Genomic DNA, 17,556 nt, shown 5'->3' with positions numbered 1-17,556 from the left:
CTTCGTCCACGGTGAAAGCCGATTCGGTGATCCACAGCGCAAAGTTGATGTATTTCCTCAGCGACTTTTGGAAGGCCAAACAAAGTAGTTTCGCTTTCACAACAAAACACACAGTGTCTTCAGGACATGGCGGCAGCAACAATACTACAGCGAACATTTGGGCGGCGTTATGCAAATCTTCCCACATAGTGACGTAGACATGTGGGGGCGTGTTAGAATGAGCCGTTTTAGGTAGGTGTGGCTGACTCAACCGATTCAAAAGATTCGAGTTACTGAATCAAAATTCCTAACACTGTCCAGAGCCAGTGTTGCTAAATTTAGAAACTTTTCAGACTACCCTAGCAACTTTTTCTTCCAAAAGCACCTAGCAACAAATTGAGCTATTTTTAAAATGTATTTGGCAACTTGTTTTGTATATAAAATAGTTATTTATATTTTAATATTATATTATCCATATATGATTTTATGAACAAATCTAAATTAACATATACAATATATTTTTGCTAAGATTTGATGCAGTGACAATTTTGCGTTGTGATTATGTAACATCACAGCATCATTTAGCAACTTTTAGCAACAAATCAAACTTCCTTTAGCAACGTCTCCTGAAAATAAGTTGGCAGCACTGTCCAGAGCTCTCTCTCTGCGAGTAAACCACCAAAAAAAGACAAACACACACACGCCACAGAGTGGAGCACGCGCACAGGTTCATGCAGTGAGGGAGAACCGAGTCATAAACGCAGTGGATCATATGCCGACAGACCACCCCACGTTTTTACACTGATACACACACTAGTATATGGTAGGATAAAGCAAGGCTTTGTTTTCGTCTTAATTCTGTGGCACCACCTGAACGTCGATGTGCAACTGTTTATTTAAATTCAAAATGAGAAAGATCCTAATTATTTTTGCAGTCATTTTGCATTAGATTAAGGTGAGTTCACTTTCGATCTGCATGCATGCTCCTGAATTATTACGATCATTTCGGTTCTCGCATCAGTGCATCAGTCGTGGCTCGGGTGCTGTGGGTGTGTCACTTTTCTTACTGCTGTTTTCTGTATGTATATGTGTGCATGCGCTGCTCTCGGTGTGCTCTATGACCATTATTCTCACTGAATTATGATATAGCCATTTGGCAGGCGCGCAGAGGACCCGTGTGTGTCTGTTGTGTGCTTATCTCTAGACTGGTACCTCTTTGAATTTCAAAGAGTGAAGAGACAGGTGAAAGGGAAAAGTCATTGATGTGAGATTGATTGATTATTCAATTGATTCGAGGGTAATGTTAAAAGCAACATTGCGCACGAGGCAGTGTTCAGTTAGCATATATTGTTATAAATCATAAAATGTTTTATTGTTGCAGATATGGGTGTGTCATCTGATGGTCTTTGTTTTCTCACAGACGTTGGTGTATAGGCTATATCTAAGGCACATGTGGACTTTTAAGTACAGCGTGTACTTTATGTAATTACTTTGTTTCTATCTGAATATGATGAATATGATTAGGGTCTTTAGTTGGTTTCATTTTGCATTTGAATAGGTGTTTCTTGGGTGTGACAGAGCTAGTTTTAAAGACCATACATAGCTACAACATGTTGTGTAGTTTTAGGCAGTCCAGTTTTGATGGCTGCAGCTCTCCCACAACAATCTGTCATCTTTCAGATCTGTATGATGAGGCGGATGAGGATCGCACACAAACAAGGCTGTGGTCTTTATGTTTCGTTTTTGTCCCTGCAGGGTCTCAGGACAGATTCCTGCTCTGAGGGAGATTAAATGTAAGCAGGTGGACAGGTGCAGACTGACATGTTGAAAAAAAGCAGCCCCTCTGTACAGTAAAGAACAGATAAACATACCAAAATGTTTGTTCAAAATTTGGGGCATGACTAAAATTCTATTTAATGTAAAAATGTAATTCTATTTAATGTAGAAATTACTTCACCTTTAAACACGTAGATAAGGGTACAAGTTAGGTTTTAAGAAAAAAACTCAAGTGCTAGTAAGAAGAGTAGTTCCAGTAATTTGTTTAACATTTAAATCTTAATTTTTATCATGTGTAAAGCTTAACTGTGTAGTAAATTTTCCAGAATGTAATTTTAAGATGTAAATTGGGGTCAGTAGGATTTTTCAATATTTCTGAAAAAAAAACAGTAGTATTTTGAACAAAATACAGTGAAACAGAACAAATTAAATATTACCTTTTTAAATATCTGTTTGTTATTCTGAAATATGTTCAAATGTAATTTATTCCTGTGATGGTAAAGGGGAATTTTCAGCATCATTACTCCAGTCCTCAGTGTCACGGGATCCTTCAGAAATCATAGTATGCTGATATGGTTCTCTAGAAACATTTGTTATAGACTAGACTATTGTGCTACTTATTATTTTTTGTGGAAACCGTGATAGATTTGTCAGGATTCTATGATGAATATAAAGTTTAAGAGAACAGCATTTTTAAAATAAATCTTTTGTAATTATATAAATTAGAAACTTCTTTAGTGTCACTTTTGATCATCCTTGCAAAAAAAAATTATAATTCTTTAAACAATTATATATATATATTATACAGTGGGGAAAAAAAGTATTTAGTCAGCCACCAATTGTGCAAGTTCTCCCACTTAAAAAGATGAGAGAGGCCTGTAATTTATCATAGGTATACCTCAACTATGAGAGACAAAATGAGAAAAAAAAATCCAGAAAATCACATTGTAGGATTTTTAAAGAATTTATTTGCAAATTATGGTGGAAAATAAGTATTTGGTCAATAACAAAATTTCATCTCAATACTTTGTTATATACCCTTTGTTGGCAATGACAGAGGTCAAACGTTTTCTGTAAGGCTTCACAAGGTTTTCACACACTGTTGCTGGTATTTTGGCCCATTCCTCCAGGCAGATCTCCTCTAGAGCAGTAATGTTTTGGGGCTGTCGCTGGGCAACACGGATTTTCAACTCCCTCCAAAGATTTTCTATGGGGTTGAGATCTGGAGACTGGCTAGGCCACTCCAGGACCTTGAAATGCTTCTTACGAAGCCACTCCTTCGTTGCCCGGGCGGTGTGTTTGGGATCATTGTCATGCTGAAAGACCCAGCCACGTTTCATCTTCAATGCCCTTGCTGATGGAAGGAGGTTTTCACTCAAAACCTCACGATACATGGCCCCATTCATTCTTCCGTTTACACGGATCAGTCGTCCTGGCCCCTTTGCAGAAAAACAGCCCCAAAACATGATGTTTCCACCCCCATGCTTCACAGTAGGTATGGTGTTCTTTGGATGCAACTCAGCATTCTTTCTCCTCCAAACACGACAAGTTGAGTTTTTACCAAAAAGTTATATTTTGGTTTCATCTGACCATATGACATTCTCCCAATCCTCTTCTGGATCATCCAAATGCTCTCCAGCAAACTTCAGACGGGCCTGGACATGTACTGGCTTAAGCAGGGGGACACATCTGGCACTGCAGGATTTGAGTCCCTGGCAGCGCAGTGTGTTACTGATGGTAGCCTTTGTTACTTTGGTCCCAGCTCTCTGCAGGTCATTCACTAGGTCCCCCCGTGTGGTTCTGGGATTTTTGCTCACAGTTCTTGTGATAATTTTGACCCCACGGGGTGAGATCTTGCATGGAGCCCCAGATCGAGGGAGATTATCAGTGGTCTTGTATGTCTTCCATTTTCTAATAATTGCTCCCACAGTTGATTTCTTCACACCAAGCTGCTTACCTATTGCAGATTCAGTCTTCCCAGCCTGGTGCAGGTCTATAATTTTGTTTCTGGTGTCCTTTGACAGCTCTTTGGTCTTGGCCATGGTGGAGTTTGGAGTGTGACTGTTTGAGGTTGTGGACAGGTGTCTTTTATACTGATAACGAGTTCAAACAGATGCCATTAATACAGGTAACGAGTGGAGGACAGAGAAGTCCTTCTTAAAGAAGAAGTTACAGGTCTGTGAGAGCCAGAAATCTTTCTTGTTTGTAGGTGACCAAATACTTATTTTACCGAGGAATTTACCAATTAATTCTTTAAAAATCCTACAATGTGATTTTCTGGATTTTCTTTTCTCATTTTGTCTCTCATAGTTGAGGTATACCTATGATGAAAATTACAGGCCTCTCTCATCTTTTTAAGTGGGAGAACTTGCACAATTGGTGGCTGACTAAATACTTTTTTGCCCCACTGTATATATCACTTGCCTCTTTTTTTTCTCTTATCTTTCTCTGTACAGCACTTTGGTTCCAGTCGTGGTGTTGAAAGTGCTTTATAAATAAAGTTTGAGTTAAATTGAGTTGAGTATATATACAATGCCTATTAAAATGCATTTATATTATGAAGCCAATAATTTACACTTTCATTCAGTCTTGTGTGTAAATATATACATATATATATATATATATATATACACACACACACAAGACTGAATGATAGTGTAAATTATTGGCTGTATAATATACGCGTATTTTAATATTTTACCGAGGAATTTACCAATTAATTCTTTAAAAATCCTACAATGTGATTTTCTGGATTTTCTTTTCTCATTTTGTCTCTCATAGTTGAGGTATACCTATGATGAAAATTACAGGCCTCTCTCATCTTTTTAAGTGGGAGAACTTGCACAATTGGTGGCTGACTAAATACTTTTTTGCCCCACTGTATATATCACTTGCCTCTTTTTTTTCTCTTATCTTTCTCTGTACAGCACTTTGGTTCCAGTCGTGGTGTTGAAAGTGCTTTATAAATAAAGTTTGAGTTAAATTGAGTTGAGTATATATACAATGCCTATTAACATGCATTTATATTATGAAGCCAATAATTTACACTTTCATTCAGTCTTGTGTGTAAATATATACATATATATATATATATATATATATATATACACACACACACAAGACTGAATGATAGTGTAAATTATTGGCTGCATAATATAAGCGCATGTTAATAGGCATTGTACAATTTATATAATGTCTTAAATATTTTTATTGTTTTTTACCCAACAGTTCTCAACGAATCAGAAACCCTAAATTTATTCGGACATATAAGCTTGATTTTGCCACACATCAGTTGTCATAAACATCTTGGGAATGGATGTGAACGCTGAGGCCAGCATTCCCATTGCTGCCCCTGGTGCAGTGGAGGAAGAACAGCAACAGCAACAATCAGAGCAAGAGACCAGTCAGCAACCAGATACAGAGTCGGACCTCACCGCCAACACCTCACAGCCAGTCAAGACCGAGCAACAAGATCCACCCCCCACTGGAGACCCCGCCCCCTCTCAGGATGCCCCACCCAGAGATCACCTGACAGTCATCGACGAGAATATGGAAACAAGTAAATAACTATTTTAAAATAATTTTAGTCATGCATTTTGCATCGTTTGTTTATTAAATAGTTTATAGAATATTTTTCAATATGAATTAATTTTAATTTTACATTTCAGGTAGTAGATCAGGACCTGCTCATATCACCTGTCATTACCTGTCATCAGACCCCATGGCATCAAAATTTGAGTTTTGTGTCATTAAGTCCATGTCTGCTAGCTTCAAAGTCATCTGTATGCTAGTGTACACCTAAAAGCTTACAAAATTGACATTTAGTAGATTCAAATTGATTAGACTCATGACATTATCTTGCACTCACAGGCATATATATATATTTTAGTCAGCACTTCCCCTAATATCACTTGCCTCTGACTAGCAATTTTAAGTAGCAAATATAGTAGCCCTTTGATATGACACCCCCACTTCCTGTTTCAATAGGAAACTTACAGTACTGTTCAAATTTTGGGGGTAAGATTAAAAAAAAAAAAATTTTTTTTTTAAAGAAGTCTCTTAAGTCTAACAGTGCTGCATTTATTTGATCAAAAATACAGTAAAACATTAATATTGTGATATATTACTACAATTTAATAACTGTTAATAACTATTAATAACTGTTTTAATATATCTGAAAATGTCATTTATTTCTGTGATTTCAGCATCATTACTTCAGTCTCCAGTGCCACATGATCCTTCAGAAATCAGTCTAATATGCTGATTTGCTTAAGAAATATTTCTTATCATTATCAATGTTGAACACAGTTAATACTTTTGTGGAAACCATGATACATTCCCCCCCCCCAAAAAATTTAATTGATGCATAGAAAGTTCTAAAGAACTGCAGCATAACCAGTTTTTGTTCATTTTATAAACGATCTCTTTACTGTCAACTTTTAATAATTCAGTGCATCCTTACTGAACAAAAGCATTAATTTCTTTTTAATAAATCATACTAACTTTTGAATGACAGTGCATTAACAAAGGAAAGAAAACAGAACTTGTCAAGGCATGGTGTCTTTAATAATCACCTTAGTCCCACAGTGATGTACAAGCTGCTCCTTCTGTCCTTATGAGAAAAATGATCTCTCAGCATTCATTTTTTTCTCAGATTCTTTGAGTGTTAATCTTAGACCAGGAGCCAGACTGATATAAAATGATTTACAACCTCGCTCTGCTTTCACTCCCTTTTCTTCTCAGCTTTTGTACCATCCCCCACTCTCTTTTCTTGTCTGTTTTTCTCAACAAGTAGATGAGTCAGATGCAGTTCCCCTCTGCCAGTAAAACTGAGCAGGAGTTATCGGTGCCTTTAGTTTAGAAACAAACAAAATAATTGCTTCTTTTAAAAACAGACACTCTGAAATGCAGGCTTATAGGCGTGTTTCTCTCTTTCGCATCACTACAGGTAATGGTGTTTGCCCTGGTCCTATCGAAAGGTCTCCAAGCGCTGCTTCTCCTCCTCGTCAGCAGCACGCCAAGCCCAACCATGCGCACGCAAACGGGCGAGCCAGGCTGAGCAGCCGCTCCGGGTCAGTGAGTCACGCTGGGTCACCTCGACCGTCACTCACCCGACAGCCCAGCGCAGCCACTGATGTCGGAGACGGACCCAAACCCAAACCCAACGATTATCTCATATGGGCGATTCTGGCCTGCCTCTGCCCTGTCTGGCCCATTAACATCGTCGGCTTGACCTTCTCAGTCATGGTGTGTGCTTGTGTGTTCAGGGGGTGGGATTGCTGGATACAGTTTCTGTCGAGTAAGGAGGGACTGCGATTTCACTTGTGTATGCAAGAATTATGCTACGCAGTGTACAAAAGTAACTTCTTTGCCTTTGGAGGTTCAGTTGAAAACATTTCTGACTAGCCAAGAAACTGTATTTGGCATAATTCCTTCTGGTGATAATGGAATTATTTGTTTTCCTCCTTTTCATTCAACTTCTCTTCTTACTCTCAGTCTCGAAACAGTCTGCAGCAGGGCAATGTGGATGGTGCGCGTCGTCTTGGCCAGAATGCAAAAATCCTGTCCATCGTGTCATTGGTGGGTGGGATTGTCATCATTATTATTACTATCGTCATCAACTGGGGTGGTGAGTATCTTTCCCATGAGGCCAGAGCATGTGAAACTGAATGCAAGCTTAGAGCTGACTTTGTGATTTGGATCAATGTCAAGCTGAAGCTTTAGCTCACAGTCAGGATGTGAATGAGATCTGATTACAAGTGAGATTGATCTGGGCCTGTATCTAATGGATCTAAGTTTGTTGTTTTATAGTTTGTATAAGTATTGATTTTCACAGGTAACCTGTTTATATGTCTGACATGTGACCCTGGACCACAAAACCAGTCATAAGAGTAAATTTTTCGAAATTGAGATTAATACATCATCTGAAAGCTGAATAAATAAGCTTTCCATTGATGTATGGTTTGTTAGAACAGGACAATATTTGGCCGAGATCTGGAATCTGAGGGTGCAAAAAAATCCTTTAAAGCCTTTAAAGTTGTCCAAATGAAATTATTAGCAATGCATATTACTAATCAAAAATTAAGTTTTAATATATTTACGGTAGGAAATTTACAAAATATCTTCATGGAACATGATCTTTACTTAATATCCTAATGAATTTTTGGCATATATAAAAAATCAATAATTTTGACCCATACAATGTATTTTTGGCTATTGCTACAAATATACTAGTGTTATTTATGACTGGTTTTGTGGTCCAGGGTCATATATTATATTTTAAAGGTTAGATTAAGAATGTCTGGAATGTGACATTCACCATTTAAAAGTTTGGGTCTGTAAAATTTTTTAATGTTTCTGAAAGAAGTTTCTTATACTCTTATACAAGGCTGCATTTATTTGATCAAAAATATAGTGAAAAATAGTAGTAATGTAAAATATTATTACAATTGAAAATAACTGTTTTCTAGTTTGATATATTTTAACATGGCAAGCTGAATTTTCAGCATTATTATGGCAGTGTTCAGTGTCTCATGATCCTTCAGAAATCATTCTAATATGCTGATTTGCTGCTCAAGAAACATTTCTTCCTATTATCAATGTAACCGAAAACAGTTGAGCTGATTAATATTATTGTGGAAACCGTGTCTTTTCAAGATTTTGTAATGAACAGAAAGTTCAACAGGACAGCATTTATTTGGAATATAAATATTTTTGTAACACTCTAAATGTATTTACTGTCACTTTTGATCACTGTAATTAATCCTTTCTGAATAAAAGCATTAATTTATTACAAAAAAAAAAAAAAAAACTACTGGCCCCAAACGTTTGAATGGTTTGAAAAAATACACAATGCTGAAGAACAGAAACATCACAAGCTGGCTTTGTAAAGCAATATTGTTTGTTGTGTCTCTTCTTGTGTCTGTTGTAGACAAAAAAGCTTTTGTGCAAAGAAATTGTGCAACTTTTTTTATATATTGAAATGTTTATATGTGTATCATTTTTGAAGTAGGTGTTTTGTTTAAAATTCACTTTGCTTCATTCTTTCAACACCTCTTCTCTTTCAGTAATACTTAAGACCTGATGGCCGTCACGACACTCAAGACAACAACCAATCCATGATGACCATTTTCTTCTTCATCTCTCTACATCTGAATGCTCCTGAATGCTTTTTCAGTTGTTTTGTACTCTATCTGAAGACTCTGAAGCTGGATGATACATTGATCTTCTATCGTGCCAGAACCATCAAAAACAACATGGACTCTTCAGTTCTTCGAATGCCTGGAATCACGAGCAAGGCATGCATGTTTGTTTTTTTGTTTTTTCAACAAAGGACTCATCGTTTGAGATGATGTCAGTAAGGAGACCACACATATGATCTCATTTCATTTGTCATGCACCCCTTGAGGATGTGAGGGAGGACAAGAATGAGAGGGAATTGGAGGGGATTTGGTTCTCGACAAAGATTAGAAGTATTTTTTATGCACAAGCTGATTTTAGTATCCCTGTTCAGAAGTGTGAATCCATAAAGACAAGCTCAGATTAAAATGTAATCGATTATATAAAACAGCAGATGGCTTCCGAGTTGGCATCCATCCACAGATGAGTCCAATTACTTTAAGAGCTGCTCTAGACACACTTTCATTTAGGCTTTCTTTTTTCCTTTGATGAAAGGATGAGCTGCACCCAGCGTTTAAACATCTTCATTTTTGATTAGACATGATGATTTTGTCTCAAAGGATTGAAACGATGTGGAAAAACAGCACAGGAGCCTCTCTCTCTCTTTCTCTCTCTCACAATGTACAGATATTAGGACGAGGTTATCACACTTAAGCAAGAGATGATGTTTCAGAGAATCCTACAGATAGAGAAGGAGGGAGAGGTGAGGAGAAAGTGGGAGGGATCGAGACCTAGCCGCAGTCTTTTGTTTCACACAGATGGAGGGATGGAGAGAGAATGAGATACGGGAGGAGAGGAGGGGGGCAGTAGTTTCAGATGAAAAGATACCCCAGAGATGGTGAGATGTAGGGAATGCAGTAGTGTCGAGAGGGATCTGAGCCGCCTCTGATTGGCTGCTTGAGTGTGTGTGTGTGAGTGTGAGTGTGAGGAAGCCAATATCGTAACGCTCACCAACATGCCCTCCCCTCTTCCTCACAGCTATGCTCGACCAGATCCTTCAAGGCAAACAGAAAGCAGACCATTAATTTAGTATTGTGTTTTAGCAGTATGAGGCAAAACGATGATACAAACAGTCATGTTTTTATACCGTAATGTTTACAGTAGAATCTGATACATTCAGCCGGAACACTAGGATGTTTCGACCATGACGAATCATTTTACACAGCCACAAACTGTTTGTTTGGTGGAATGATTTGTGTTGCTCAACAGAATGATACCTGAATCCTTCCTGGTCAGGCCACACCAACTGTGCCAAAATTCAGACTCTGCCAAGACTCCAGCTTAGGGGGGCATGTTTGTGACTGAAACAGGAAATGAGAGCATATATGCATTTTTAAGAAGGCATATATGTAGGGATGCACATTTACAAATCCAATATAAGCCTAAAATTAAAAAAAAAAATACTGATACATTTAAATATGACAACTGATAAATAAATAAAAAATCAACTAAACGGTATCCGATATTGCCAGACAGATACATTTAAATGCTACAGACTGATCATTAAATGTAAAAACAGAGGAAATGAGCATGCACAATTATCCAATATCAATAAAAAGAAATCAAATATTGACTGACCGATATTTTTTATTCCAACCAGCCGATACATTTGTGTAAAAATACAGAAATATCAGTCAAAAAATCTAATACTGATTGACCAATAAATTGATAAATTAATATGTAAAAATAGAGGAAATTAGCATGCACAATTAAATGGCCAAATATCCAGATTTATATTGATAAAACATAAATTTAAATACTACCAAACTGTACATTTAAAAGATTAGGATCTTATTGTGCATCCCTACATATGGAGTTCTTTTATAGATAAAATTACACATCCCTCATTTTCATGGCTTTGGGTTTCTTGCATGCAGAATGTGACTCTGTTTCATTGATGTTTACAGCTTTTTGATGGCAATGGGGGCACTGGTTAACTCTCTGAAATCAAGTATTCTTATTTTTTTACAAGGCAAAACCTTTGCTGTGTTGCTCTTTGTAAATGTTCTGTATCTAGCGCAACATATTCCGAACCACAAACAGTATGAATGTCGATAAGCATGCTGACTCAGGTTGGGTGATGAGAGGGTGATTTTGGGTTCAGCTTGCATGACGGATGGGGCTACAATCCTCTTTTTGATACATTTCAGTTTGCGACTGCTCTACATCCCCACCACTCAAATATGAATGAGTGTAGCATGCACATTTGATCCAACCGTGTGCAGTCAGTGAATGCCAGCTTGACTTTTGTTCTCTTGAATTGTTCTGCTCAGCTATATTTATATTTAACCTGCTTACGTATTCATGCTTGCATATACATATGTATGTATTTATGTGTCTGTACATATTTGTACCGCTTCCATTCGTGTGATGGACATGAACAGTGCTCGCAATGCAAATCTTGACTGTTAACACTGCAGTGCTTTCACAAATTTTTATTGGTATGCATTTTGAAATCGGCCCTCTCAGCGTACAGCAAGTCCGCGGCCATTTGTTTTGTATGCCGTTTGTGCTTTGCTAAAACTTTGACCTTACAAGCATGTTTACACACCAATTACAGATCGCCTATGCTGCACAGTGCAATTCTATAAAGAAATGTTTCAGAGACACCAGCCGAGTCAATTCTCTGGGTTCCAAGTTCTACCTGCTGCTCAAAGTATCTATTTATTGATGTGAAGAAAAATTATGTTTTTGTGTTTATTAAACATTCCCTTACAAATTCAGCTGCATTTTGGTGAAAGCACCTGTGCTAGTCAAGACTTTTCCTCTGTGACATGAAATGATTTGGGAGGCATTATGATAACTCTCGTTGCTTATATAATCCTGATTTCATGCAGATCTGCCTGTGCATGCCTTAATGAATTGCTTTGGAACAACAATATGTGATGTACACTGTATCTAAACCGAAGCGTTTGATAGATCTTGCGGTATTGATCCTTCTTCTGCTCTGTACCGACACTGATTATGTATCGTCGAGTCCAGAGAATAAACTGTCTCTCATTATGCCACTCCTGTGTGTTCATTCTCTGTCATTATAAACACATTTGAGGCTCCGTGTGCCAGCCGTTAGGTCTCAGTTAAGGGTTTTTCACACTTTTAACCCTGGGTTATTGTCGTTCTAATCCCACTTTTAACCTGGGTAAAGGTAGATTTCACACTTGTAATTTAGAAGCGGAGTGAGCACTGCTTTTTAACTGGGGTTATGAAACCCTGCTCCAGGGCAGGCTTAGCACTGCTTTTGTGGTGTTGACCCACATTGTGGTGTCAACTTAATCAGAGTGAAACACTGCTGTTAGAATTTTACGACCAGGGCCATAACCACCATAGACATTGATGGGAGCAAGAAATGGCCAAACTGTCTCCCCCAACATTTTTAATTCTTCCACTGTTCTGCTGCACGTAATTATGCATAAAGGTCTATTTTAACTTTACAAGTTAAATTTTTAGGCTGGTGTGTGCCTCAGCTGTCTATGAGCGCTTGCCAGTGTCAAAATGATTGAGATGGCCAATCAAATTAAAGTAGGCAAGGTTTATTGTTCACAGAACTAGAATCCCAGTGAGAAGAGCAAGGTAAGATGAAAGTAGCAAAACGCAATATTTGACAACTGTTTATAATAATATCCAGTGATGCAAAATACTCAATGTTTTACTCAAATTTTGCAATTTTTTATGAAAAATATGGTATCATTTATGTGACTCCAGTCAATGACACTGACAGCGCACATACACAATGTTAACCCAGGTGAGAAGTGAGAAATAACAGTGTATGAATAATTCATTGTTAACCCTGTGTAAATTATCAAGCAACATAACCCAGGATTCTGTTTATCCAGGGTTCAGAATGACCCAGGGTTAGCTATTTCAAGTGGGAAAAGCCCTTATATATTGTTTATTCGTTCCTCACAGGACACACTCTTTCCCTCTATGCTGTTTCCTTGCTCCCTCAATACCACACATGTCTCCAGGACGTTACAGTTTCCAGGGCAACGGTTGGTAGGCGAGGAGGACAGTGAGGGACCGGGGTGCAGCAGGATAGAGAAAATGAGAGCGTGCGCTCAGACTTCACTGGTGTGTTTAAAAAATCTATCTCATTTGAATTTTATAGCAGCATGCATTATTAAAAGACTCTGGAGGAGTGGAGACAGCGAGAGCAAGTGTGAGAGGGTCAGGTTAATGGCAGCTGCAGAGACAGGCTGGTTTAAAGTTGATGCTTTGAAATGGAGACAGTGAAAATGGGATATTTTTTTGCAACAGACGGGAAGAGGAGGGGCCGATCGAAAAGAGAGAAAATAAATGGCACAGAAACTAAAAATGTATAAGGACATGTTGTTTTAGCCAGCATGCTTGGCATATGATTATATAAGCATGTTTTGTTTAATATAGTGAGCATAATCAAGTAATATGTTGAAAAGCGAACGATAATGCTGCCAGTCAGAAGGGTGGGTGGGCCGGGGCTGCAAAAAAGGAAGCTCTGAAGTCAGAAACGACAGAGAGAAAGATTTCTGACTGCAACAATTAAAGCTGAAACATTATTTTTGAAGATTGATCCTTCGGTTTTTACTTGGGGGGAAAGCATTCACATAAGGTGGTTCAAGGGAGATAAACTAGACAAATAACTCATGTCATCCTAAATGCAATGGGAAAGTTGGATGGATGAAGTAGCAGTAATAGGGTAACTTTATTTATTTGTTGCCTATTTTTATACGTAGGTCTGATTCGCATATTACATGTAGGCTTGTACAATGGAGTTTTTTATTATTCTATTCACATCTTGTCTAATATGTATTATATTGCATGAAATTTCAGCAAGGATACACTAAATTTATCAAAAGTGACATTAAAGGCATTTAAACAACTGTTTTCGGATAATAATCAGAAATGCTTCAGACTGATTTCTGAAGAATCCTGTAACACTGAAGACTGGAGTAATGACTGTTGAAAATTCAGCTTGGCCATGACAGGAATAAATTACATTTAAAAAAATATTCAAATAGAAAAAAGTTAAGTACTTAAATAGTAACAGTATTTCACAACATTACTATCTGTACTGTATTTTTGGTCAAATTAGTGGTGATGAGCATAAGAGATTTCTTTCAACAACCTTGAAAATGTTTTCTGACACCGACCTTTTGCCTACACATAAAACACTAGATTTGCTAAATGAATCCCTGCTGCTAAGCTTAATGAGGATTAAATGAACACTTCATCTGAATTTAGCCAATGCACAATTCCTAACTTCCAAATATGTTCTTATATATATGCACTGAACAGACTGAGAGACCGGTAAAGGTTAAATGTCCAAAAGAAAACAGACCAGAAGTAGAGGAGACGACAAGACGGAGTGCACACTTAACCTTGTTGGATTTAATTACACATTCTAATCAAATAACATGATTGTTAAATCTGATCTAAGTGGGAGAGGTTGTATCTTTGTCTGCTTGGCTAGCTTTAGGTTCTTGTTTGACTGTGATGGTAATAGCAGTTGAGAACTCTGTAAGGATGGGAGTAATACACAGACATCGAGCTCACATTAAACCTTCTGATGCATGTTCATTACAGTGGACAGGTCTTTAAAAGCTATTGTAACTATGATGTTGCATGCAAACAACCTCTTTGAGGTTGATTGATGTATTAACATAAAACTGATCTCGGAACCAAGACCATGAACCAAGACCCTTTTGTCATGGTTAGATGTGTAACTGTAAAATGAAATTTAGTGATTTTATATATATATATACTTTTTTAAACCTTTTTTTTAACATAACTTCATTGTTTGCCACTCCTATTTCTTATACTGCATGTGATTCCATTATGCTTGAGTATGTAATAATACAAAAAGGACAAAGACTGTCATCCAGACTTCATAACTCTTTCACTGGCTTACAGCAGTAGACATGTTTTAGATAAGGGCAATTGTGCTCAGAACTTAATTAATACCTGAGATGGAAAGATGTGATTCCCTGCAGTACAATCATCCATCTTATGATTAAAGGCTAAGCCATTTAATAGATGGCAAGCTCAGTTCCTCTGAGACAGATGAAGGTTGTCTGTCTGTAGTAGGACTTAAACTACCGTGTTTATCAAAGGTTTAACTAAGTAAGGAATATTCCAGGCTCATGAAAGTTTAGAGTGTAAACTGCTCAGACATAATTGTATCCAAATTCTTAATTAAGTTTTGCAACCTTGAAACATTCACACCAAAAATGAAATATGCAGTTTAGAGCAGTTTCATAAGATTGAATAGGACTGCATTGGTCGCTGCCATACATAATATCACACAACAGCGCCTTCCTATGGCCGTCTTTAAAACATTACCAAGCCAAAATGTGTTTGCGCCTAAGTCAAAAGAGAGCCGTATTTACTCCTCTTAGAGTAACATGTAAAGGGCAGTGGCGTTTCTAGACCACAGTAACTGGATTAATCTCAAATGAATGTTTCATCATGTTTCATTTATCTGACAAATGATTCTGTATTGTAGTGTCAGAGGCGTCATGCTTGTCATGTGACACACAGCAGCCACAATAGCACTGTATAACTGATATAGGCTTATGTTTTTTTATTTTTTTATTTTATTCAAAATATTCCCAAACGTGTTAACTATATCATGAAATATCTCGATTCTCAAATATGTGTAAGTAAATGCATTTTGCACCTTTATAGATTATGTTAGTTGATCTATAATGGGCGATGAGCAAAGTAGCCTAATGGTGTAATCTATTAACTATGCAAAACCCCCTCTTTTTACTTAAGTACCAGATATGGGTGTCATGGCATACAATATATATATTTTTTTTTATTACTTTATTTTTTTCCTCCTTTTTTTCAAACAAATAAAGGCCAAAAAGTTCTATCTTGGCCTCATCCGACCAGAGAATCTTATTTCTCACCATCTTGGAGTCCTTCAGGTGTTTTTTCATGTGTCTTGCACTGAGGAGAGGTTTCCGTCGGGCCACTCTGCCATAAAGCCCCGACTGGTGGAGGGCTGCAGTGATGGTTGACTTTCTACAACTTTCTCCCATCTCCCGCCTGCATCTCTGGCGCTCAGCCACAGTGATCTTTGGGTTCTTCTTTACCTCTCTCACCAAGGCTCTTCTCCCCCGATAGCTCAGTTTGGCCGGACGGCCAGCTCTAGGAAGGGTTCTGGTCGTCCCAAACGTCTTCCATTTCAGGATTATGGAGGCCACTGTGCTCTTGGGAACCTTAAGTGCAGCAGAATTTTTTTTGTAACCTTGGCCAGATCTGTGCCTTGCCACAATTCTGTGTCTGAGCTCTTCAGGCGGTTCCTTTGACCTCATGATTCTCATTTGTTCTGACATGCACTGTGAGCTGTAAGGTCTTATATAGACAGGTGTGTGGCTTTGCTAATCAAGTCCAATCAGTATAATCAAACACAGCTGGACTCGAATGAAGGTGTAGAACCATCTCAAGGCTGATCAGAAGAAATGGACAGCCCCTGAGTTAAATATATGAGTGTCACAGCAAAGGGTCTGAATACTTAGGACCATGTGATATTTCAGTTTTTCTTTTTTAATAAATCTGCAAAAATGTCAACAATTCTGTGTTTTTCTGTCAATATGGGGTGCTGTGTGTACATTAATGAGGGGAAAAAAATAACTTAAATGATTTTAGCAAATGGCTGCAATATAACAAAGAGTGAAAAATTTAAGGGGGTCTGAATACTTTCCGTACCCACTGTACATACAGTGGTCACCAAATATAACTTATACTACATTCATGAGTATTCAGATTTTGATCAGATTCTGCCATACAAAGGTATGTTAAGGGTTACACATCTGACACAGTTTTTGGATTAGTAGGGCTGGGTATCGATTCAGATGTCCCGATTCGATTCGATTCAATTTCGATTCGCAAGCTCTCGATTCGATTCGATTCTCGATTTTTTTTAATTACATTCAGTGAATATAGTTTTAATACAAATGCTATTGATATTTCTAAAAAATGAAGAGTAAACATCAGTTTACAAATGGTGAATTAATAAAAAGAAATTAAGAACCACATGCCTGTATTTTAAACCTATTCTTTTTTTTTGTATAGGGTCCTTTTTTAAACAATAATAGGGCCCTATAAAATGTTCTTAATTTTTCTGGTAATCAGATGAAGGCATAAAACATTAATTAAATTGATCCTAATCCAATGAAAATTAAACCCTTTTATTTTTTGGCAAACAAAGTGCTGCACAACAGAGGTTTACTGTTAAAATTAAAAAGAAAACAGATGTGATTACTGCTTTAAAAATGAAGATGTATTAATATTTATTAGCAGTAGTAGCATTGAGTCTTAAATAGTAATATATTCTGACAGTAGAACGTTAAACTAAACATTTATTTTGACGGGTTGCCGTGAAGAACTTGCAGCTGCTGTGTATGTGATATGACGGTAGATTTCTCAAATGAAACGGTAAAATGCTAATGAAGTGACTCTCAGAGCAGCTGGAGATGACATTCGTGTTCATATCATCAAATATAGTGAGATGGCAGAAGCTGAAAACGACACAAGCTCATCCGCGCTTTAGTATGTGTGTAGTAAACAAAACAGTGCGCCCGCGCCATCCACCATTAATTAATTGCGGAAATCATGGCGCCTATGCTGATATCAGATGCT

The 17,556-nt window shown here is 37.5% G+C and overlaps 1 protein-coding gene across 2 annotated transcripts; it reads left to right on the top strand.

Moving 5' to 3' along the window:
- Window positions 1-721: 721 nt before the first annotated feature.
- LOC107567245 (proline-rich transmembrane protein 2) lies at window positions 722-11,936 on the top strand. Of its 2 annotated transcripts, XM_016252898.1 has the most exons (5): window positions 722-934; window positions 4,984-5,314; window positions 6,704-7,002; window positions 7,252-7,384; window positions 8,823-11,936. In XM_016252898.1, the coding sequence occupies exons 2-5, from the start codon at window positions 5,068-5,070 to the stop codon at window positions 8,837-8,839; spliced, it is 696 nt and encodes a 231-aa protein (XP_016108384.1). In that variant the 5' UTR covers window positions 722-934; window positions 4,984-5,067; the 3' UTR covers window positions 8,840-11,936. The 2 variants fall into 2 exon arrangements, with proteins under 2 accessions (XP_016108384.1, XP_016108378.1); XM_016252892.1 differs by lacking the exon at window positions 8,823-11,936 and having other exon boundaries at window positions 7,252-7,616.
- Window positions 11,937-17,556: the final 5,620 nt, after the last annotated feature.

The sequence above is a fragment of the Sinocyclocheilus grahami genome, unplaced genomic scaffold (genome assembly GCF_001515645.1).
Source record: "Sinocyclocheilus grahami isolate Dianchi unplaced genomic scaffold, SAMN03320097.WGS_v1.1 scaffold27.1, whole genome shotgun sequence".
Lineage (NCBI taxonomy): Eukaryota > Metazoa > Chordata > Actinopteri > Cypriniformes > Cyprinidae > Sinocyclocheilus > Sinocyclocheilus grahami.
The sequence above is the reverse complement of the archived record's forward strand: the minus strand, read 5'-3'. Positions and strand labels throughout refer to the sequence as shown.

Coding starts and splice junctions, on each gene's coding strand:
- LOC107567245 (XM_016252892.1), top strand. CDS start 5,068: ATGGATGTGAACGCTGAGGCCAGCATTCCCATTGCTGCCCCTGGTGCA. Junction 5,315..6,703: donor CGACGAGAATATGGAAACAA/GTAAATAACTAT, acceptor GCATCACTACAG/GTAATGGTGTTTGCCCTGGT. Junction 7,003..7,251: donor GCTTGACCTTCTCAGTCATG/GTGTGTGCTTGT, acceptor TCTTACTCTCAG/TCTCGAAACAGTCTGCAGCA.